Source organism: Epinephelus fuscoguttatus, linkage group LG18 (genome assembly GCF_011397635.1).
Source record: "Epinephelus fuscoguttatus linkage group LG18, E.fuscoguttatus.final_Chr_v1".
Lineage (NCBI taxonomy): Eukaryota > Metazoa > Chordata > Actinopteri > Perciformes > Serranidae > Epinephelus > Epinephelus fuscoguttatus.
In genome coordinates, this window is record NC_064769.1 from 38,381,243 (window position 1) to 38,404,721 (window position 23,479).

The 23,479-nt window shown below is 40.9% G+C and overlaps 2 protein-coding genes across 3 annotated transcripts in view; both read left to right on the forward strand.

Moving 5' to 3' along the window:
• sec14l7 (SEC14-like lipid binding 7) overlaps positions 1 to 11,677 on the forward strand; it is a 76,781-nt gene extending 65,104 nt beyond the window's left edge. Inside the window, exon 13 of the transcript XR_007451747.1 lies at positions 11,572 to 11,677. The gene's annotated coding sequence lies outside the window, so the exon portion shown is untranslated. The remainder of the gene's footprint in view (positions 1 to 11,571) is intronic.
• LOC125906054 (metal transporter CNNM3) lies at positions 1,417 to 23,011 on the forward strand. 2 transcript variants are annotated; one of them, XM_049604455.1, is made up of 12 exons: positions 1,417 to 2,154; positions 4,003 to 4,337; positions 4,414 to 4,590; positions 5,096 to 5,253; positions 7,524 to 7,667; positions 7,748 to 7,906; positions 8,848 to 9,017; positions 12,007 to 12,103; positions 12,664 to 12,794; positions 15,707 to 15,836; positions 16,033 to 16,099; positions 21,049 to 21,102. In XM_049604455.1, the coding sequence occupies exons 1-11, from the start codon at positions 1,450 to 1,452 to the stop codon at positions 16,080 to 16,082; spliced, it is 2,256 nt and encodes a 751-aa protein (XP_049460412.1). In that variant the 5' UTR covers positions 1,417 to 1,449; the 3' UTR covers positions 16,083 to 16,099; positions 21,049 to 21,102. The 2 variants fall into 2 exon arrangements, with proteins under 2 accessions (XP_049460412.1, XP_049460413.1); XM_049604456.1 differs by lacking the exon at positions 16,033 to 16,099 and having other exon boundaries at positions 21,049 to 23,011.
• Positions 23,012 to 23,479: the final 468 nt, after the last annotated feature.

The following is a 23,479-nucleotide window of genomic DNA, read 5'->3' on the forward strand; positions in this document are numbered from 1 at the left end:
AATGTCTACTTGGACTCACTGATTGGAATTTGATAGTCAAAGGTCACTGTGACCTTGTGTCCGCCTAATTTTTGTGAACATAATATCTCAAGAACACCTTGGGTGAATTTCTTCACATTTGGCACAAACATTCACTTGGACTGAAGAATAAACTGATCATAATTTTGTGGTCGAAGGTCAAAGGTCAGTATGTCACAACTCAAGAATTCTTACACTAATTATGACAAAACTTCACACAAATCTCTAACAGGATAAAATAATGACATTTATATCCAAAAGGTCAAAGGTCAGCTCACTGTGACATCATAATGTTCTGCATAAAACACTTTTCTGGCCATTACTCAACGTCCTATGTCAAATGTAAATGTGCCATTCACGGGGCCAAACAGCATCGTCTCGTCTGCCTTCATCATGTGACAGAGCCACTGTGGCACCACCGAACGAGATTAATCAGCATTAATTTTTTTAACACGATTAATTAATCAAACTTAACACATTACTTTGACAGCCCTCATTGTGGCACATTGTCACCATTACACTTAACACTTATTGTCTGAAGAAGATATTAATTATATTAATAATTATATATATACAGAGCACAAGATGTTGACTATATCTTTATGTTCATAATATTTACACACACACACATTCACTGCCCTCCTGTTTACATCGTAGGTCATTCACTTTACATTTACTGTAGGCGACACCTGTGTGGCACAAATATATATTTTATCATATTATTTTTTAATTTATATTTTTATCCCTATGTTTTAATCATACTAAGCCTCAGACTGTCTTTTTAAATGCAGATTTCCGTTGTAGACATAAGAAGCGCTGCTGAAGGAGCCTGAGTTGAGATTTTCATCGTCAATGACTGATTCACTGAGTTTATTTAAGAAGGGACGCTGTAAAGTAATAAATACACATGGTATAAAAGATGCCAGAATTGTCCAAAAGGCTTTTATCTGTATTGGCCAAGCTGTTGCACCAGGCGCCTTAAATACAACAAAGACTTATTAAACACATCAACAGGAAGTGACTGCACATGCAGGCAGTGCTCCCTCAGCTGCTGTGCAGTGATTAAATGAGCATGAATTCAGTGAATGTGTGTGACGGAGGCCCTCAGTGATGAATGACTTGTTTATATAAAATCTAACAAAGATGGGCGGGGCTCTTCTTGTTTTCTCATCTTCTATTGGCTGTGAACAAACACAGACTCTAATTGGCTGGTGTTAACAGGAGGCGGTGCAGTTAGACACAAACACGTTCAGGCTCAGGCCCCAAAATGAGCAGTTACGCCTGTGCGTACTGTATGTGTGGATCCAAAATGGCGGCCGCGCAGCTCAGTTGCAGTGTTCGTTTTGTTTGGCTGGCTCAGCCCCGGTGGGCGGGGCCGCTGCGGGGCTGAAGTCACATGATCCGCGCAGAGCCAGGCTGACCAATTCCAATATGGTGGCCAGCTTGGCAGGTCTACGGTTCCTGTTGATGATATTGTTGTTCTGCGGGATCAGGTACGGCGCCTGCAGCCAGGAAGCTCCGCTGGTTCTGGGCCTGCGAGTGGAAGATCCGGCGGGTCTGGTGTGCATGAAGGGTCGGATCATCTCGGCGCCAGAAGGAGCCACGTTCCGGATCCGTCTCTTTGGGACTGAGCTGAATGGAAGCTGGCCGTGGGTGGCGTTCGCAGGGGCAGCTGGCGGGGCGGCCGGGGCGGTCGGGGATGCGCCTGACCCGTGCGGGCAGGAGCCCAACCGTCACGAGTCCGCCTTCCAGGTGACGGGTGACTTCGCCCCGGATGAGGAGTACAGCGGGCTGATAACGGTGCAGGTCCAGAAGAGGAGCATCGCTACGGGAGCTGGCAGCGGACAGACCTTGCACCACCTGTGCGTGCTGAGCGGAGGGAAGTGGGCATCCGCGGGCCCGGACAGGCTGCGGGTCAGCACCGACAAGGGTCTGCCCGCAGACTACATCCCGCCGTGGGGTCTGGCCGTGCTGGTCGTGGTGCTGCTGCTGGTGTGCGGGCTGCTGAGGACAGTGAACCTGAGCCTGCTGTGGCTCGACCCCGTGGAGCTGTACGTCCTCCACAGCTGCGGATCCGAGGAGGAGAAGCGGGCCGCCAAGCGCCTGGAGCCGATCCGGAGGAGGGGGAACTTCCTGGTGAGTGTCTGGAAACAAACTGGGAAAGTTACTCTGATGGGAGAAGGACTTTTACTCAAGTGGGGTAAAGTCTAGGGACACCGATATGCCGATACGTCATTTGGCCGATAACCGATCATCAGGTCTCTTCTGTAGTGGCATTAACATCATTATGCGTGTGACAGCCCACCAGCAGATGGAGACATGAAATAATATACATTTAAATGTACAAAACATTTAGTCATTGTGCAAAACCAGAAAAAGCACATTGGCCGATTCTTATAGTTAATTTTATAGCCGATATCAGCCGTTACCGACGATGTGCCGATATTATCGTGCATCCCTTTATGGTTAGTGGTGAGATTTGTGTAGTTTAAATCCTTACAAACCACAACAAACCATTACGAGGTAGCCAAATAGCAACACAGCCATAGCTAGCCAGGCTAGGCTAACTACCATGCCTCGCTAAGTAGCCAGCTGACTGGCCCTTTACGTTTAAGGCCTGAGTCTGAGGTTGTGGATGTAGCGATGGGGATATATCCTACAGGTGGATATGCTTCCTGGGCAACACGGGCAAGGTTGTTTTTCTCTTTCTTTTTTCAACACCGGGTCCAATAACACAGCCAAGCTACGCCAACTAGCAGCTAGGCTAAGTTAGCTACCCACCTAAGTGCCGTATCCGGAATCAGTATCCCAGTCCAAAGCAAGCTGCTGCAGTTACAGCTGGAATCATCAGCTACGTCGGCACTGTTGCTGTTGGTTAGCACAGTTTGTGCAGTTTGTGGAGCTAGCACTACCACCACACCTAATGTTGCACACTTTTACATACTGAAAGAATCAAGTTACATTAACGATGCACAGTTAAGGCTCGAACATACTCGAGTGGAACGTACGCGGAACGGACTCCGCGGAGGTCCGCGTGGACTCAAAGTGGACGTCCGCAAGCCTTGTGCGCGCAAAGCTCAGATTTTACGGCTGCGCGGACTCCGCTTCGCGCACCAGTGACTGCTCGGCATGTATTTTTCACATCGCGGGGATTTTTCACGGACATTTTTACAGGAACTACTTTTTTTTACTACAACGCGAAAGTGCACTCGACTATGCAAGCCCAAATGACTGCGGACATTCCTCACAGAGTCCGCTCCGCTAATATTACGCCCGAGTATGTTCGGGCGTTTAGTGCTAATGTTAGCGTAGTATAAAACACAACATCAGAAGAGTGATATTTCATTCCTTCTGAACAAGTTGCATTTGTTTTTATTTGTTGTCAGGATCCACCACGTTTGTATATCGTGACCCAATTTCCAGCTGTTGCTAGGTAACCAAATAGCAACACAGCTGTAGCCAGGCTAGGCTAACTACCATTGTTCTCGAAAGTTGCTGGCTCACCGGCCCTTTCTGTTTGAGGGTGTGGACCTGACAACGGCAATGTATTCTACGGACAGATAACACTCGGCAAGGTTTTCTTTTATTGTTGTTGTTTTGTGTTTTTCTACTCGGACCATGTTTTCACTGACATGGATGGAGACACTGGACTGGTGGGCGGAGTCACACAACCACAGGGTGGTGATTCTAGTTTTGAGTTTTTACTGTGTGGGGTGAACTCTAGCTCACCTATATTTTTCAACATATTCTAAGTTAGAAACTCCATCATCACGACAACTCTACTCTGAAATGTAGCGGTGTAGAAGTGAGATAAAGTATCATAAAATGGAAATACTCTAGTAAAGTACAAGTACCTCAGAACTGTACTTGAGTACATGTACTCAGTGAATCTCCACTACTGGAAAGTCTCATGACAGCAGCCAGAGACTGAGATGAAAAATACTGTTCTTAAAACTCTTTATGTCCCTTCTCTGTCCCCCTCAGACATGTTCCCTGCTGTTCCTCTGTGCTGTTGGACACTCCGTCCTCGGCGTCCTCCTGTACCGGGCGCTGGGCTCCATCATCTCCGCCGTGTTCACCAGCGGCTTCCTCATCTTCTTCCTGGCTGAGCTGGCTCCTCACATCCTGTGCTCCGGTTATGGGTTTCAGCTGGCGCCGGGTCTGACCTGGCTGGCCCAGGTTTGTCTGGTGCTCACCTGTCCCCTGTCCTGCCCTCTGGGGCTGATCCTGGACCTGGCCCTGAGGAGGGACATCAGCACCTGCGGGATAAGGGAGCGGGCCATGGAGATGATCCGCACGAGTGTCAACGACCCCTACAGGTAAGAGAACACCTACAGATAAGGAGCTGTGTTTGAAAGCACTTTGTTGTCTCACCCACGCTGTGTCCCGTCCCAGTGAGTTTGTGAAGGAGGAGTTCAGCCGCGGGATGCTGCGCACTAAGACGGTGGAGGACATCCTGACCCCCCTGAAGGACTGCTTCATGCTGCCCAGCTCCGCCGTGCTGGACTTCTCCACCATGTCTGAGATCATGCAGAGCGGATACACCAGGGTGCCCATCTACGAGGAGGAGAGGTGGGGACAGCAGCACAGCCTGTAACAAAACTTTGTCCTCTTCTGCTTACCGTACACTAGGAGACTTTGAAAAGAAGAGTAAAGCCTGACACACTCTCGCTTTTATAGACAGTGAGTCTCATTTATGAAATGTCAGGAAATCTGTGAGTAGATTTGCACATAAAAAACCTTGGTACGAAAAACCTACACCGGATTCATGGCCACCATACATACTGGTTCTCTCCTACCTGCAGCCATGATGCAGAAACACACACAGCAGCTGAATGTTGGAACATTGCCATAATGAAAGAAAGAACCTGTTATTGTGTAAACCTTCTCTGCAGCGCCTCAGATTTCACTCGTCCTGGTAATGTTGGTTTAGTGACCCGTGATAACTCCCAACAAAGACACACACAGCTTTACTTTCGGTGCCAACGAGCAGCGCACTTCCAGTCGATGTGGTGTTTGTTTTTTCTCCACATGGCAGAACACACGTCCACTCATCACCCTGTGTTTGATTTCCCAGGTCCAACATCATAGAAATCCTGTATGTGAAAGACTTGGCTCTGGTGGATCCGGACGACTGCACCCCCATGACGACCATCACCAAGTTCTACAATCACCCGCTGCACTATGTCTTCAACGACACCAAACTGGACGCCATGCTGGAGGAGTTCAAGAAAGGTGAGGTCACACTCACGTGCAGAGTATCATAGCAGGGGCTTGTAATGTGCCACGTACACAGCTTTGGTTTTATATACTCAGATATTTAGATATTTGCTTTTGAGATTTATGTACTCCTGTGAATGGACTTTTGTTTGTGGTGCTCATTGTGCTGAAAAGTTTTTTGCAATGCAGATATTTTTATGCCTGTGTGCTGGTGATATCTGCGGCCGGAGGCAGTATGTTATCAGGTTGTCTGTCCGTCTGTCTGTCTGTCTGTACATACATATGAACATCAGTCTGTGCATAAGTCCGCCCCATTTGGCACAAACATTTGCTTTGACTCAACGATGAACTGATTAGATTTTGGTGGTCAAAGGTCAGAGGTCAAGGTCACTGCGACCTCATACAACATGTTCATACACTGAATTGGTGACACATCTTGGGTGTCCACCCTGAAACTGTGCTGATTGTATAGATCTGTGCTGCTGAGTTGAGGATGTGTGTGAAGCATCCTTGTTGCATCCATATCTGAAGCATCGTCTACTGTCATGGCTCCATATCAGTCTGGACAGACATGGATGTAAACTGCAACTTGATTGGTTGACAGAAGCGCACAACTGTGAGGCCGTTATTCTAGTTTGCAGTGCAAACTCAACAATAACATATCTTTAGAGAAGCTTTTTCTTAGGTAGTGTAAATTACCCACAAACCTCACTGTGAGTAGATTTTAACAACTTTATTCTGAGAAAATTTAAAAACTGGCGACAACTTAAGACACATTTGTAGCCTTGCTTGTTTAAATGTATTCATAGTACAACACAAAGAAAGTTTATATTAACTACTCCATAGCCATTGGTAGCTTTGTCACCTTCTACCTATGCCAGTCCTCAATGCCTATGTGCAGTTTCACATAGATTGACCACGTCAGTGAGTAGAAAAACGTGGGACAGACAGAATGACTGACTGACAGAATGACACACTGACAGTTTCCGTGATTATGTACAGCATACCATACCATGACTTAGTCATACCAAACATTAGAAACAACACCAACATTGGTCCACAGGGGGAGCCACAGCGATCGGTCGCATTGTAGCCATTTTGAAGCATTTTTCTGTTGTTATAGCGCCACCCAGTTGCCAATTAGAGTTAAATTTCTCCAGTCACCTTGAGGCGTCCTGTTCTACATATCTACCAAGTTTAGTAAAAATCCATATGGCGGTTAGGCCTAGATAAGAAATGAGCTCTCTAGCGCCCCCATTTTGTTTGATGGGCTCAATAATGGAGGGGTCCCCTCAGATTATGTGTGGTCATATGCCTACAAAGTTGCGTGGTGATGGGTGAAACCCTTGAGATGTTCTACACCTTTATGTGATGAGCCACGCCCTCCGCAATATTCATTGCCTTATAGAAGCTCAGTTTTAGGAAGTTTTCCAACTTTTGCCAAGAGGGAACTTTAGATATTGGTCCCTAGATTATGTTCACCCAGTTTCATGCAGATCGCTCAAACTTCCTAGGAAGAGATCCATTTGAAGTGTTTTTCAAAAAATTCAAAATGGCGGAAAATCTATATAAGCAGAAGTTATGGGTTCTTGAGGCAAATGTGTTCCTCATGAGGAGAGGCATCTCTGTGCAAAGTTTCATGTCTCTACCACATACGGGGCATGAGATATGCCCATTCAAAGTTTGACATTTCAATGGGTTGCTATAGCGCCCCCCTTTGGCCAATTGATGTAATATTGCTTCATTGGCATCCTCCCATGACCCTCTACCACTGTGCCAAATTTCACATGGATTGACCAAGTCAGTGAGGAGGAAAACATGGAACACACACACACACACACACACACACACACACACACACACACACACACACACACACAGAGTTTTCATCATCATATAGTAAGATGTATTACCTCCATACAGTAAAATTGAAAATTAGAATGTGGAAGTTTGTGCTCACCTTAATGACTCATAGACAGGTGCGCAGGAGGCAAATGTCCACAGGTAAGAGACAGGAATTCCTGCAGACTTCCCAAAACCTGAAATAAACTGTATTTAAATACACAACATTTCAGACCGTAGACCTACATCAAAATTAAAATGTTGGAGTGGGGACAGCGATCTCAAAACCTGGTTAAGTAAAACCTGAATGCCTGGATACCACCGGAGGTTAAGTAAAAACAAAAGTGGGGTTTTTTTTGTTTTGTAATTAGGTGAATTGACCCTTTAATAAAGAATAATCTTGTTGAAATAAAATGCTTCCTGATCTCTCCTCTTCCTGTCAGGTAACTCTCACATGGCCATCGTCCAGAAGGTGAACAACGAGGGGGAGGGGGATCCGTTCTACGAGGTCCTGGGATTGGTCACGTTAGAGGATGTTATCGAGGAGATCATCAAATCAGAGATCCTGGATGAATCTGACGGCTACTGTACGGGTGTTTATTGTGAACATGTTTATTGCTGCAGTGTCTGGTATCTGTTATTGACCCTCGTCCACCTCCTCCTGCAGTGGACAGGAAAGTGAAGCGTCCCCTCCCTCCGCTGGAGATTCCTCTGGAGCCTCGCAGCGTCCACGAGGAGTTCTCTCTCTTCAAGCCTCCAGAAGGAGAACCCAAGATCCGCACCTCGCCGCAACTCCTGCTGGCTACACACCGCTTCCTGTCCAGAGGTGTGTGTGTGTGTGTGTGTGTGTGTGTGTGTGCTTAAACTTTACCTGTATGTGCACAACTGTTGAATAGTTTGCAGTCTCCTCCTTGATGTGGTCCAGTCAGACGTCTGATGAGACAATGATCCTTAAAAGGTCTCAAAAAGGCCTTGAATTCATTCATTTTCCATAACTGCTTATCCTGTTGGGGGTCGTGGGGTCGTGGGGGGCTGGTGGGTTTGGTGACGGTGATTTCAGGGCTGTTTCTGGTTACACAAAAAGGATCTTGCTCTTGTAACACAAAGCTCTATCTCTGTAGGGATCCTTTCATAATGTTGTCAGACACACACAAAAACAAACACTTTCAGTGGACGCATATTGACGTTGCACAAATGCCCCGGGTGTTTACACTGCAGCCTGTTTCGTGGCTTCTTGCTCAATACAAGTCACTTAGACACAACAACACACAGCAACTCGTCAATAGTGAACACTTTGTTTTCTCCCTCGCCACTGAAGGATGTGATGTTTTTTGGCGTTATCATAAACACTGTCTGTATCTGCACTGTGGACTGTGGAGAGTTGGTAATGATTTCACTTTCAGCCATGCTTGTTGTTGCCGTGGGTAACAGTATGACGTCAGTATGTCAACAAGGCAAAATATCACGAGTATCATGATATTGATTTTATATATAATATTAAAAATATACCGGAATTATCGTGAACAAGACGATCTGGCACAGTCATCAATAAGCTGATTCCAAACTTTTCAACTTTAGTGTTTGTGACAGAACGGAAAGATGAAGTGAGGCAGTGGTGGACGAGCACCTCACACTGACTGACTCAGTCACAGTTTAACACCACACATGTAATGATTATGTTTCATATCATAGATCAGGACTGAGACTGCTACGAGTTATGTGAGATCCTTTGACCTCATTGTAACCGCTGACCCTTAACCCCTGCAGAAGTGGCGCACTTCAGCCCCGGACGCGTGTCTGAGAAGATCTTGTTCCACCTGCTCCGTCACCCCAGCGTCAACCAGGAAGTGCACTTTGACCCAAACAACCGGCTGAGCCCGGGTCACTATCTCTACACGCGTAACCACCCGGTGGACTATTTCATCCTGCTGCTGCAGGTATGTCTGCATTCACACGCACATTTATGTGAGTCAGAGTCGCTTCATAAAACAAAGATAAACAAGAGACAATTCTGACATATCAGAACACAGTTATTTATTTATTTTTCAGTTTATCTTTGATATAAATTTGAGACTTGAGTTGACAGTTTAAAGTCTCAGGGTGCATCAGTATCAGCACATACAGAATTCTGTTATACAAATAAAGAGCACGATGTGAAAGATGAGTGTATAAATTGAGCAAATAAAAAAGACAATAAAATGATTAAATAGATGTAACTAGAATTTCCACCCACCAGTCCAGCGTCTCTGACAGTCTCCATCCATGTCAGTGAAAACATGGATGCTTCACACACAGAAGATCTATACAATCAGCACAGTTTCAAGATTAGAGTCACCAATTCAGTATCTGACCAAATGTCTCCCCTTCTGTTCCTGAGATATGACGCTGAGTAATGGACAGAAAAGTGTTTTATGCAGAACATTATGACATGTATTGTGAGGTCACAGTGACTTTGAATTCTAATTACTTTATTTGATATACTCCAAGTGGATATATATATAGATATAGATATAGTGTGAGATAGACTGAGACTGAGATAGATGCAAGGTCACAGTGACTTTGACCACCAAAATCCAATCAGTTTATTTTTTAAATCAAAGTGAACGTTTGTGCCAAATTTGAAAAAATTCCCTTCAGGTATTCTTGAGATATCATGTTCAAATGAATAAGACAGATGAGGTCACAGTGACCTTGACCTTTTGACCTGCGAGCACCAAATTCTAATTAGTTTATTTTATTTAGTCCAAGTGGACATTTGTGTGTTCTTGAGATAAAGTGTTCATGAGAATGAGATAGATGCAAGGTCACAGTGACTTTGACCTTTGACTAACAAAATCCAATCAGTTGATTTTTAATCCAAGTGAACGTTTGTGCCAAATTTGAAAAAAAATCCCATAAGGCATTCTTGAGATACCACATTCAAAAGAATAAGACAGATGAGGTCACAGTGACCTTGACCTTTGACCATCAAAAACTAATCGAGTCATTGTTGAGTCCAGGTGGACATTTGTGCATTGGACATGGACATGCGTTCTTGAGTACAGACAACCCGAAAACATTACGACTCTGGCCATGGCTATTGCTGTAGCGGAGGCATAAAAAAGGAAAACCAAGGAAATCAAGTTCTGGCTTGTGAAAAATTGAATTATCAGTTTATGATGGCCTTAGCGGAGGCAGCTGTCCTCGCTCACGCCTCCATGTTGGCTATGAAAAACTGATAATGGTCACCTTTTGCGGCATTATCCCTTACGTAAGCACCAAAACCTTTGTCTTTGTAACATGATATGTTGGTATTTTGTTATAACCACAAACTTTATATGAGTTAAAATAAGGAAAAAGATCCTGTCGATGCTTAAACAGATAATTCTGTAACATCAGCTACAAAGTTTGCTGCTTTTTTGTATGTCTCCACACCGGCGATAGCCACGACCGAAGGCATTATGTCCTCGGGTTGTCCATCCCATCCTTGTGAACACGAAATCTCAAAAACATCTTGAGTGAGTTTCTTCAAATTTGGCACAAACATTCCTTTAGATTCAACAATGAACTGATAAGATTTTGGTGGTCAAGGGTCAAAGGTTAAGGTCGCTGTGATCTTGCATTCATTCCGTTCTTGTCAATGCAATACCTCATAGTGTTGTCACGATACCAAAATCTTTGTTTCGGTACCGATACCAATATGAATTTCGATACTTTTAGATACTCTTCGGTGCTTTTCCTAAGGAAAAGTCCTTTTGGATACAAACCTTTAGAACAATAAATAGTAGGGGTGTAACGGTACCAAAAAAATCATGGTTCGGTAAGTACCTCGGTGCGGACGTCACGGTTTGGTAACTCAAATGTTCCACCAAGTTTGTGTTGTCTCGTGTTGGCTCCCTTTGCAAGGCAGACTTTCTCTTGTCTTTTTTTTACGTGCGCCAGCTGCGAATGTTGATACAGGTGTTGTCATACACACCACTTGTGCAATCTGTGCTCCAACAGGAACAAGAAAGGCGTTTGTGTGCATAAATGAATTAAATAAATTAACTAAATTAATGAATTGGATCAATTTCAAAGTACTGGTATTTTCCAAATGCAGTATAGTACCGTTTGGAATATTCTAGTACCGCGGTACTATTTTAGTACCGGTATACCGTGCAACACTAATACCTCAAGAACTTGAGGGAATATCTTCAAATTCAGCACAAATGTTCACGTGGACTGAAGAACAAACTGATTGGATTTTGGTGGTCAAAGGTCATGGTCACCGTGATCTATTGCATTTTCTTGAACATGTGTTCTTCTCAAGAACACCTGAAAGAAATTTCTTGAAATCTGATACAAACGTCCACTTAGACTGAAGAATAAACTGGTTAGAATTTTGAGGTCAAAGGTCAAAGGTCAGTGTGACCTCTCAGAACTTATTTTTGGCCATAACTCAAGAATTCATTCACTAATTCTGACCAAACTTGACACACATGTCTAACAGGATAAAATAATGAAGGTGAAAAGGTCAAAGGTCAGCTTGACTGTGACATCATCATGTTTTAACGTCATATCTCAGGAACAGAAGGGGAGACATTTGGTCAGATACTGAATTGGTGACTCTAATCTTGAAACTGTGCTGATTGTATAGATCTTCTGTGTGTGAAGCATCCATGTTTTCACTGACATGGATGGAGACTGTCAGAGACACTGGACTGGTGGGCGGAGGTGGTAATTCTAGTTGTTTTTATTTTTTACTTTACTAATTGTTTGTCTTCGTTATAACCCTGTTGTCCCAAGGAAGTGCAGTATGATGAAAAAAATGTAGATAATAATAATATTCTTGTGGCTATCAGTTTTTTTCGTGACTCTCTGTAAGTTTATAATTTACATTTTCTTTATTTAACATATTATATTTCAAGAAACACACATGCTTCACACTTCCTGTTTGTGTGTCCTCAGGGTCGTGTGGAGGTGGAGATCGGTAAAGAGGGGCTCAAGTTTGAGAACGGAGCGTTCACATATTACGGCGTCTCTGCGCTGACGCTGCCATCTTCAGGTGAGACTGAGAATAACAGCAAGATGTGTGTGATTCACATTCACTCTGAAAACAGATTTCACATTCAGCTACTTAAAAGTGAACTCCTACAAGCAAATATAGGTGGGAACATAAAACCTGACAATCAGTAATGTTATTGATTATAAAAATTGTCAGCTGATTAATCAGTGAGGTGACACACACACAGAGAATGAGTCACTCTGACAGTTTCATCACCAGTCGCAGGAGAAAATTTGTCTCTTAACGAAATCACAACAACAGCTTTAATGCCTTGAACGATATTAAGTAATATATATGAATACATTTTCTGTCAGGTTTGATATTTCATTTATTATTTAATCATGCAGTTACAATAACATGAAGTCTACAGTTAAAGATGATGATGCAGCTGTATTCACAGACCTGAGGTTTATATGAGTCGACACATGTCTATAAAAAGAAGAAGACAGCGTCATGGCTGCAAGTTGCAGGATTGCACATGATGTACTGACCGAGTGTGTGTGTGTGTGTGTGTGTGTGTGTGTGTGTGTGTGTGTGTGTGTGTGTGTGTGCGCGCGCAGTGCACCAGTCTCCAGTGTCGACCCAGCGTCACTCTCCCAGGGATCCGTTTGAGTCAGCAGACGCCACAAGCCCGTCCAGTTATTGTCCTGACTACACCGTCCGAGCGCTCACCGACCTGCAGCTCATACGGGTATGTGTGTGTGTGTGTGTGTGTGTGTGATTCTGGGAAATTGGACTCACAGGCCAAAGGCTTTGGGGTCTGGTCTGATTGGCCTGACCTCAACGACCTCTGCAACCGGACAGGAGTTGAGCTAGAGTGGTCTCAAAACAATGGACAGGTGGATATGCCCATCACTGATGAGCTCATAACTGACTCCTCTGTGGCTGTAGTGGCCACTATTAACCAGCAGGGGGTGAACATCGAACTGCTTAGTGATACTGCACAAAAGGCCCTGCTTGGTATTAAGCAGACTGAGGCCAAAGAACATTGGCGTGGACTAAGACTGCAAGGAAAGTTAGCCTGTCTCGATTTTGTTGATCATTCTACCTCACATTCAGTGTACAGAAATGCTGCTATTGGTGAGGATGTCTTAAAATTTACCATCAAAGCAAGATTGCAGGTACTGCCAACTAAGTATAATCTGTCAACCTGGTACCCAAGTATGCATGAACCATTTTGTTTAAACCATGATTCTGAACAGCTTGAATCAACTGCACATGTTCTAAATGGGTGTCATGCTTACAAAGCTCTGTATATTGCTCGTCATGACCGCATTGTTGATCTAATATCTGAGGCTGTGCAAAAAACTTTACCATCAAGCGCTGCAATGTATAAAAACTTGAGAATGTTGCCAGGTTGGTTTGACCTAGATTATGACATCTTTGCCAACATCCCCAATACACCTGACATTGTTTTTGTTGATAGTCGCCACACGGAGGTCCTGATTTTGGAAGTAGGTTGTGGGTTTGACCTGTACATGGACCAGGCTTTCCATGACAAATATTCAAAATATCAACCATTACTCCAAATCATAACAAGTCTTGGTTACAAATGCAAATTCTCTGTACTCATATTTGGAAGCCTGGGCCATGTGTATGAATATACCACTAGTGGCCTGAACATTGCTGGCATATCTAAGTGCAGAGCAAAAAAGCTTGCTAAATTTTGCTCTGTTTCTGCTGTTATAGGCAGCTTGGCTGTATGGAGGAGAAGATGCTACGTATTTCCATGAGTGACCAATATTGTCTTCTTATCCCCTTTTGTATTTGATTCCTTGCCATATTTAATGTAATTGGTGGAATCAAATAAAGAATTCAATGTGTGTGTGTGTGTGTGTGTGTGTGTGTGTGTGTGTGTGTGTTTTCAGTCACCACTAAAGGCCAACACACACTTGTGATTTTGGGCTGTCCCAGACCAAATGTATGCGTGAGCTGGATGTCAGACTCCAAGATGGCACCCATTCAGTTGCTAGTAATAAGCAAAAAGAGCTGCGCACTTAACATCAGTCCAAAAACTTCTTAATTCTGGTGCGGTAGTCAGAGATGAAAGTCAAAAAATGGAAAAGGACTCGCACACAGAAAACAAATGTAGACTGAGAGTCTTAATGAAAGATCATTTTACTGGGGATCTTCACAGACAAACAAGCAGCAAACGTTTCAGTTATCTATGTATATATATGCACTGACGATAGTCCCTTGAGGACTGAAACGTTTGCTGCTTGTTTGTCTGTGAAGATCCCCAGTAAAATGATCTTTCATTAAGACTCTCAGTCTACATTTGTTTTCTGTGTGCGAGTCCTTTTCCATTTTTTGACCCATTCAGTTGCTCACATAACGCTGTGAGGCCCAGTTCAGTTCAGTTCAGTTCAGTTCAGTACGCTCTTTTTCTGTCTCCACGGTAAAAGTTGTGGATGGTCCCAACAGAAGCGTTCCTTAGCGTCCCCATGTTTGGTCCCCCCTCTGTTGGGGTACCTAGCACACAGATCTGGTACTAAAAGGTGGAGCTAGAAACCCTGCAGTCTGATTGGTCAGTAGAGGACGCTCACTCTGGTTTTATGTAACCTCTGTTCATACATCAGTAAACTACAACTATAAAATGAAAGAGAAAAAAATCACTTCATTCACTGGGCCGACTGCCGGCAACTTTTAAGGTGGAACGTTAACTTGTAATGTTACTCAATGCATGAGTTGATGACGTGAATCCATCAGCACACCTTAAATTTCACTGTGACAACTTTGACCATCACTTTAGTTTTTATATGACACACACTTTTAGTGATGACTTTAAAAATATAGATTCATTTGGAGCGGATTATGTGAAGGTCATATATTCTAATCCTCACTTCCTGTGGGCTACAGCAACACTAAACCCCTGAGCTTGCCTGAGAAGGACTAAATGCACAAAGCTGCTGTTTTCAATGATGCAGATCATCGTCAGTCACAGATGACAAAAGCTGTCCTTTCATGACAGCATGGCACGGCGCTGGGTGCTGTTATTGTTTGACCTCAGGGGGAAATGTGGCGACAATGTCGAAGGTTAACCAGGCAGGAGGGGTGATGGACGGGCCCAGCAACCACCAACTTTCACTTCCTGTAAGATAGTAAAGCCAAACTCTTTTATCCTAAACCCACCCACACACATTTGCTGCTGAAGGGAAAAAAAGTGTCGGTTCATGTAGCTGCACCGTCGTAGTGCTTTTATTTTGAAAGAGACTGTATCAAACTGTACATTTCCTGTGAAAACAGAAGTGTATTTTGAAAACAGACAATGCATGTAACAGGCTGAAGTTGACACAGCGTCCCAGAACGTCAACAACCAACACACCCAGGGTACCTTGGACGTCATATGTGGACGTGGAAAGTCCATGACCAAACGTGGACATGTGACGAGGTCACAGTGAGGATGAGTTTGATATTTAACTCTGTTTTTATTCACATTCAGAGCTGACATCGTTCACTCTGTCAGTGAAGTTTTAATGACAGTGTGACGTAATAAACCTGCATGATCTCTGTTGTTACCTCGAGCGTGGAGCCTTAAACATTAGACTCTGTCCAAACACTGAATTCAGTCGTTCATTTTGTTTATTTTGTGTATTTTTTTAGGTGACACGTCTGCAGTATCTGAACGCTCTCATGGCGTCGCGGGTCGGTCAGAGTCCAGATCCTCCTGAGATAAAGATCCTGCCCAACAGTCAGACCAAGCTGCTCAACGACAGAAACACCACACAGCAAGGTAGGTCCGTCCTCCGGCGCCCGCCGCACCGCGGAGCTCCAGACTAACATGTGTTAGTGTTAAATCACACTGTAGTGTTCTTACTGCACTTCTGTTTGCTTCCAGCTCAACTAAAATAATTTTCTTTTTCTCTTTTCTTTCCCTCCTCACTTGCGTGCCTCCATGTCTTCTTCTTCTGTCCTCTCTGGCCGTCCAGAGTTCCCTGTGAACTTTTCATTCTTTGATACCATTGAGAACTACTGTTAGTATTTCTTTTGCATGAGGTAAAGACACGCAGCCTGTCTGCGGCATGGCAGCAGACTCACACTGTACACGCAGCACACTCAGTCTCACAAACACACTCCTGGTCTCCTCTCTGAAGTGTAACAGGACAGTTTTAACCCTTGACCCTTTCGAGTCAGCCGCCACAGTGGAGGCATTTTACTGTCGTGGAACCACTTCCTGTGTGTGCAGGTGTATGTGTGTGTTTGTGAGGCTTTGTAACCTCAGTCTCTACATCCTGTCTTTATTCCTAGTTTCTGCTTTTCCCTGAAATCATCTCACTTCTCTCTTTTGGGTACGTAAATGTGTCAGAAACTGCACGTCTGATTTAACTGTTCACTTCCCTTCATAAAACACAGAAGTATAAGTCTGTATGTGACCACATGGATGAAACGTGTCCTCTGGCGTCCATATTGGAGGCCTCAGGTGACAGAGGGAGATATAAAGGCAGAGATATTATCTGAAGTGAAAGGGACGTGTGCACAGAGAAGATAAACTGCAGAACTCCCCCAAGAAGTTTTAAGTTTATTTCAGTTTCACTTCAGATGTCTGCACATTCATGGGATCACTGTAAACAGGAACTGGTACTGGCTAATTTGGCACTTTTAATAAAAGCAATTTGCCAAAATGCAACAAATATAGGCCAAAAAAATCCTGTTTGCATTCACTGAGCCCATGAAAATATAAGAACTGTGGTTCCAAAAGTTATCATAGAGTCTGTAGAGTGACAAAATCCATTAATGTTACCTGTGTTTCTACTTATTTATTCACTGATGCTCAAAATGTGCCATTGGAACTGGAGTGGGGGACTTGAATGCTATGACAGAGGGACATTATTTTGTTAATTTCTTTAATAAAGACCTTAAAAAAGTAAAGAGTTGCAGAAGCATCTAATTTGCAGATTAAGTGACTCTCTCCTTAATTTTACAATTTGAGATATCTGATAAATCCTTAATTATCATTTGTTATTGAGGTTGGGACTTTGGTTTATGTTACGGGGGCTGATATATTTCCTGGTGCAAAGTATTATATGCAAAATTATTAAAATTAGTGTTTAACAGCTTTACTGTGGAAGACCTGAGAGGCAAAGTTTTTCCCATCTGTGAAAAAGTGATTTTTATTTTTTTATATATATTTTTAAAAAGTTTTTTCAATCTGTGAAAAGATTTGAAAATGTATTTTTTAGTATAATTAATTTCTTTTTCTGTTTTTTTTTTTAAATCTGTGAAAATGGGTGAAAAAAATGTCTCTTTGTCCAGTGATTTGACCACAAGAGGGCACCACTGCCCCATGTTCTAAATACGGCTAAAATAATTCATGTTTTCTTCTACTTGAGTTTTAATTTATCCGTCTACATTGCAGGGACATTTTTTTTGTTGTTTTCACAGGTGGAAAAAAATCTTGGAAAATTATCCTGAAAAACACCTGTTTTCATAAATGACAGAATAAAATTATATTTTTCCAAGATTTTACATTTTTCACCAGTTGTGGTTTTGGTGTAAATATTTTTGACCACAAGAGGGCACCACTACCTCATGTGCTAAATATGATTAAACGCATTCATGTTTTCCTCCAGATGAGTTTTAATTCATGTATTTACACTGCAGGGAGATTTTTTTGTTGAAAATAAACTTGGAAAAATATAATTTAATATTGTTTTTCCCTATTTATGAAACAGATGCTTTTTTCAGGATCATTTTTTCAAGCCCTTTTTTTTAATTATTATTTTTCCCCCATCAAGTGTTTTCCTCTTTTGTGAAAACGGGTGAAATTGTCTAGTTATTTCGAAAAATCAGGTATTCACAGATGAAAATTTAAAAAAAAAAAAAACAATCGACTTTCCTCTCAGGGCTTCTGTAGTAATAAATGAGTTGTTAACATCTGAGGTGCCTCTCAATTTGTACCTTAAAAAGTTATTAATTTTTCAAAATGTGGGGGTTGAGCCAAACTTTGGGGTAAAAGCCACTGACTTAAAAGATTAGAGAACGTCAACGTGTTTAAAATGAGATTTTAATGGCGTATCTGCTCGATTTAAGTAGTTTTAAGAGGCATCAGTCCCATATAAAGTGGCATGAAAGCCATTTTCCCTCAACTGAAAAATTAAAGCTCTATTAAAGGGATAGTGCACCCAACATGAAAATTCAGCCATTATCTACTCACCCATATGCCGAGGGAGGCTCAGGTGAAGTTTTAGAGTCCTCACATCACTTGCAGAGATCCAAGGGGAGAGGAGGTAGCAACACAACTCCACCTAATGGAGGCTGACGGCGCCCCAGATTCAAACGTCCAAAAACACATCATTGAAACCACAAAATATCTCCATACTGCTCGTCCGTAGTGATCCAAGTGTCCTGAAGCCCCGACATAAAAAGTTGTTTGGAAAAACCTCATTTGAACTCTGTTTTTAGCCTCATAGTAGCCTGTAGCTCTGACTGCCTCTCTGGGCACCGAGCTCACGTGTGTGCGCTTGCATGAGACCTTGACATGGACACCGCCTTCATGTGTGTTCTCGTGCTTTCGCTGGTCTCGCGCACGCATGTTTTTGGACGTTTGAATCTGGGGCGCCGTCAGCCTCCACTAGGTGGAGTTGTGTTGCTACCTCCTCTCCCCTTGGATCTCTGCAAGTGATGTGAGGACTCTAAAACTTCACCTGAGCCTCCCTCGGCATATGGGTGAGTAGATAATGGCTGAATTTTCATTTCTGGGTGCTCTATCCTTTTAAGGTTTAGATTAAGGGATTTTTTTATGTTATTTTTAAGGGTTTCACATCTTCAAAATCCCTTTAAATGTGCAAATAATCTACTGAAAATACCTTAATATATTACAGTCCAACAGTTATCCCCTTAAAATATCTTTTTATCAAACAGGAGGAAGACGGACAGCAGAGCGTTGGGTGTGGGACTGAGGCAAAATAAACTATTGAATGAACGTGTCACCCAGTGACACAGTGTGAGTCACTCATGTGTTTCAGTGAAGGCATCAGCCAGGCAGCACGTTAGACTCACACTTCACACTTCACTTCACTTCACACTCACACAGACTCACAGAGCAGAAAGTTACTGCTTACACCAAACCGCAGAGCAGAAATGAGTTCAGTGTCACAGCAGGAGGCCTCCAATATGTCAGTCTGAGGACGTGTTACATCACCTCAAGTGGAATAAAAAAAACAAGATGGCATAGAAGTGGCAAGAATGAAGCACAGTCAGCTGTCGGATGTGAAAATGTAGATAAACTCTGTTTTAAGGAAACTTCCTGAAACTTGTCAAACAACAGACGTAGAACAAAAGTTTGTCTCGTGTGACAGACGTGTGAACAAACCACCACCACACAACTCACTCACGTCCTCACCTCTGTAGTCGAGGCGTGACTTTTAGCGCACAAAGGTCTGAGGTTTCTGGGAGATAGTCTTTGTTAAATGCTGCTAAAAAAAAAATTAAACTTCTGAACATAGCCACAGGACGTACTGATGACAGCGCCTGTTTGAAAGCTGAATTTGTAGTTATTAGAAATGTTTGAAATGTCGATGCGGTTTTGAATCAGTTTTGTTACTTCTGAAGCAGAACTGTATGGTGGACAAAAATCACGTTAAGTATCAGTAAATATAAATACATACAGGAATAAATAAACAAATATGGAAATAAATCAATACTGGAATAGATAAAAGAATAAATAAATAATGCAGTAGAATATTGAAATAAACAAATTAAGCCTCATTAACATATAGACACAGAAATAAATAAATGTAGTTCCAAAAAAGTGTAGAAATTAATTTAAGATCAAATAAAACACATTTATTTAGATCCTGTTTAATTATTACTTTATGTATCCTTTTATTTCCATATTTATTTCTATATGTATTAATTATTTATTTCTGCATTTATTATGAATTTATTGCAGCATATATTCTTTTATTTATTTCCATAAATTTGTAATTATTATAATTGTTAAAAACGTCAGTGGTGTTTTAAACTAGTTTTCTTACTTCTAAATAAATAAAAAAATAAATAAATGCTGAACTAAATAGATAAAAGAATAAATTCATAATGCAATGAAAGGTGAAAATTAAACAAAGCCTCATCAACATATAGACAGAGACATAAATTAATGTAGTTGTAAAAATATGTAGGAATAAATTTAAGATAAAATAAAATACATTTTTTTATGTCCTGTTTAATTATCAGCTTTATTTAACTTTTTATTTCCATATTTATTCCAACATTTATTTATTTATTTATTTAGTTAGTTATTCTTTTATTTCTGAATTTATTACAGTATTTAATTTTTTTAAATTTCTTTCCATAAATTTGTGTTTAATAGAATTTTTTAAAAATGTCAGTGGTGTTTGAATTAGTTTTTTCTTTATTCTGGGGCAGAACTCCTATAATATTCTAATAAAAATAAATGTATAAATACGTACAGGAATAAATAAACAAACATGGAAATAAATCTATACTAAAAATTAAAAGATAAAAGAATAAATAAAAATGCAATGAAATAGGAAATAAATAAATAAAGCCTCATAAACATATATACTAATAAATAAATGTAGTTTAAAAAAAAGAAGACTAAATAAATAAATAAATTTCAGATAAAATAAATATTTTCATTTATTTGTCCTTTAATTTCCATATTTATTTTAACAATTATTTATTTATTCTTTTATTTCTGAATTTACTATTATTTATCATTTATTTTCATATTTGTTAGCTATTCCTGTATTTATCTATCATATTTATTTATCATATGTATCTATTTATTGATTGATACTTCTCCAACTGTAGCGTCCCCTTCTTCCTCTCCCTCAGCTGTGGCTCTTGTTCTTCGTCTCTCGTGTTTCCTCTTTTATTCACCCTGTCACCTTTTGCACCAACACGTGTATGTGATGACCTCGGTGTGTTGTTGTCATCCCTCACTCACCCCAGCTCTCCTTCTCATTGGTCGGGTTCCACAGGTGGCAGTAGCGCCCAGGAGAGCTCCACAGAAGAGGAGGCTCATGGGTAGTACGGTTCTGACCTGCTCCAGACAAGTAGAGCTTTTTAGTTGTGTTTTTATTGATGAATCATCTATGGCTGGAACGTAGTTATCGGACACGACTGGAGTGAGCGTGATTTCATGTGTCTGTTGTGTCGTCTCATCTCCATCCCCATTCCTTCATGTGATCTCACTTATTATTTCAAGCTGTTTTATACACTTTGGACTCTTTGTGTAAATATACAGAAATACTTTTTATTTTAATTTGGGGGTGCCTCCCCTCCAGGTCTGAACTTAAGTCATTAGCATCGCCATGATTCCTCGCATTTGCCTGTCTGGGTGCCAAAGCTACATGTGTGTGATGTGTGTGTGAGTGTGTGTTGTTTGTGTCCGTGTGTACTGAAGCATCCGTCCGTCTGAGACACACTCGCTGGTTAAAAGCAGATTTGCACGTAAAATTTGTGCACTGTTGATGTGATTAAGCTATTTTACGAGCTGGAAGCTACGTCCATGTTTTTATACCCTCACGTTACGTTGCTGTCAGACGTCGAGGATCATTTCAGCTGTCGTAGTTAGTTTATAGTTTAAATATTCATATGGAGAATGAGAGGTGAAGGACTTCCAAAGGGGGGACAGGATGTAACCAAAGTAAAATGAGATTAAACACTCCTCACTAACAATTTTAACATTTTTTAAATTTTAACAGCCCTGATTAATTAATAATTAAATTTAAACAGAACTGAATCATAGCATTGAACCATTTTACCTTGAAAACTATGTATCCAAATTTATTTATTTTAGAATTCTTTGAAATTAAAATATGAAATATCTTGATATTTGCAGTTATAAAAAAATGAAATAGAATGTACATTGGTGTTAACAAATTCAGACTCCAAATTCAAGTGTTAGAAATAAAAAAAAAAAAAAAAGATAAAAGAATTAAATTAAAAACAAATTCAGGTTACTCAAATTTGATTGGTCAAATCAAGGTCTACAAATTCTAGTTAAAAATAAATAAAATTTAAAAATAAATTAAAAATAAAATAACACAAAATAAAATAAAACAAATACCACTACCTGGGCTACTCAGGCAGGATAGGCATTCGAGCTTGTTTAGATCTATATTTGAACAATCAAAACTGAGCAATGTTTATTATTTTTTTTTTATCATAAAACTTCAATTTTTGGATCTGAATTTGTGAATAACAAGTACTAACAGAAGAGTACTCAGTAGGGCTGGGTATGAACCTGAGTGTTTTGTTTTTTTTTTTTTTTTTGGTGCCGATTAAATTTCATAACCTCTTGAGTATCAAATGTACGGAAGCCGACAACAGCTTTGCTAGCAATTACTTTTTTAATGCCGTGATCATGAGTTATTTTGTTATCTTGTTAAAACAAGATACTCATTATTAATATCAATGCCATTATTGATTCTGCTTGTCAATCCCATTCTTTACCAATTTCCTTTTTAATTCTGGATCAGTTTTACGAGTAAAGAGTAGGCCTACACAGGTGTTCAGAGTCAACGCAACTGTTTTATGTCTGAGTCTGAACACAGTGTAGAAAAAAGGCATACATGTGAGTCAGGTGTGCAAAAGCTCCTATTTTTGTTAAATCGTGTTGGAAATGTCCAAAAAGTACCGTTACATGAAAAAAAGCAAAAACAAACATTGCAGCACTTTTTACACACTACACATTTTATCGCATAAATAAGGAGGAATAAACAAACTTGCATTGGTAAGAGAGCTCAGAGACAGAGAGTTTCAATGGATCAGACAATATGGAAGTGGTTGTCAGATCCCATCTCAAGTATTCAGATACCAGACGCTCATTTTTCGAATTCTCCATAATAACCCCATGATATATATTATTTTCGTGTCTCGGGACATACGGCTTTCGTTTTCTTAGTAATCAACATAAATTAACACTTTATTACAAGAAAACGAGCTTTGTTATCTCGAGACAATTAATTAATTTGTGATGTGGAGATAATGGCATTAAAAAAAATAATTGCGAACATGGTCGTTCTCGACTTCTGTATCAAATGTATGATCAGATTTATAATCTGTTTTTAAAAATACCGTCATCAAATAGTTTAAATCAAACATTCACATTTTTCGACTGTATTTATTCTTGAACAGCAGCTTGTGTTTGGACAATATTTAACATTTTGGTTTAAAGTTTAATGGAAGAAAATGTTTTGTAGAAAACTGAAACAATTAGTGTATTGACAAAATATTAATTAACAACTGCAAAAGTTATTTATCAACAAGATAATCAGGAGATTAACTGATAATAAAATATTTGTGTTTCTTAAAGTAAAGTGAATATCAGTACCAAAACTCAGGTATAATATCAGCGCTAGTATTGGTACATTTTGAATGATATCCAGCCCTACTGGTTATTAATTC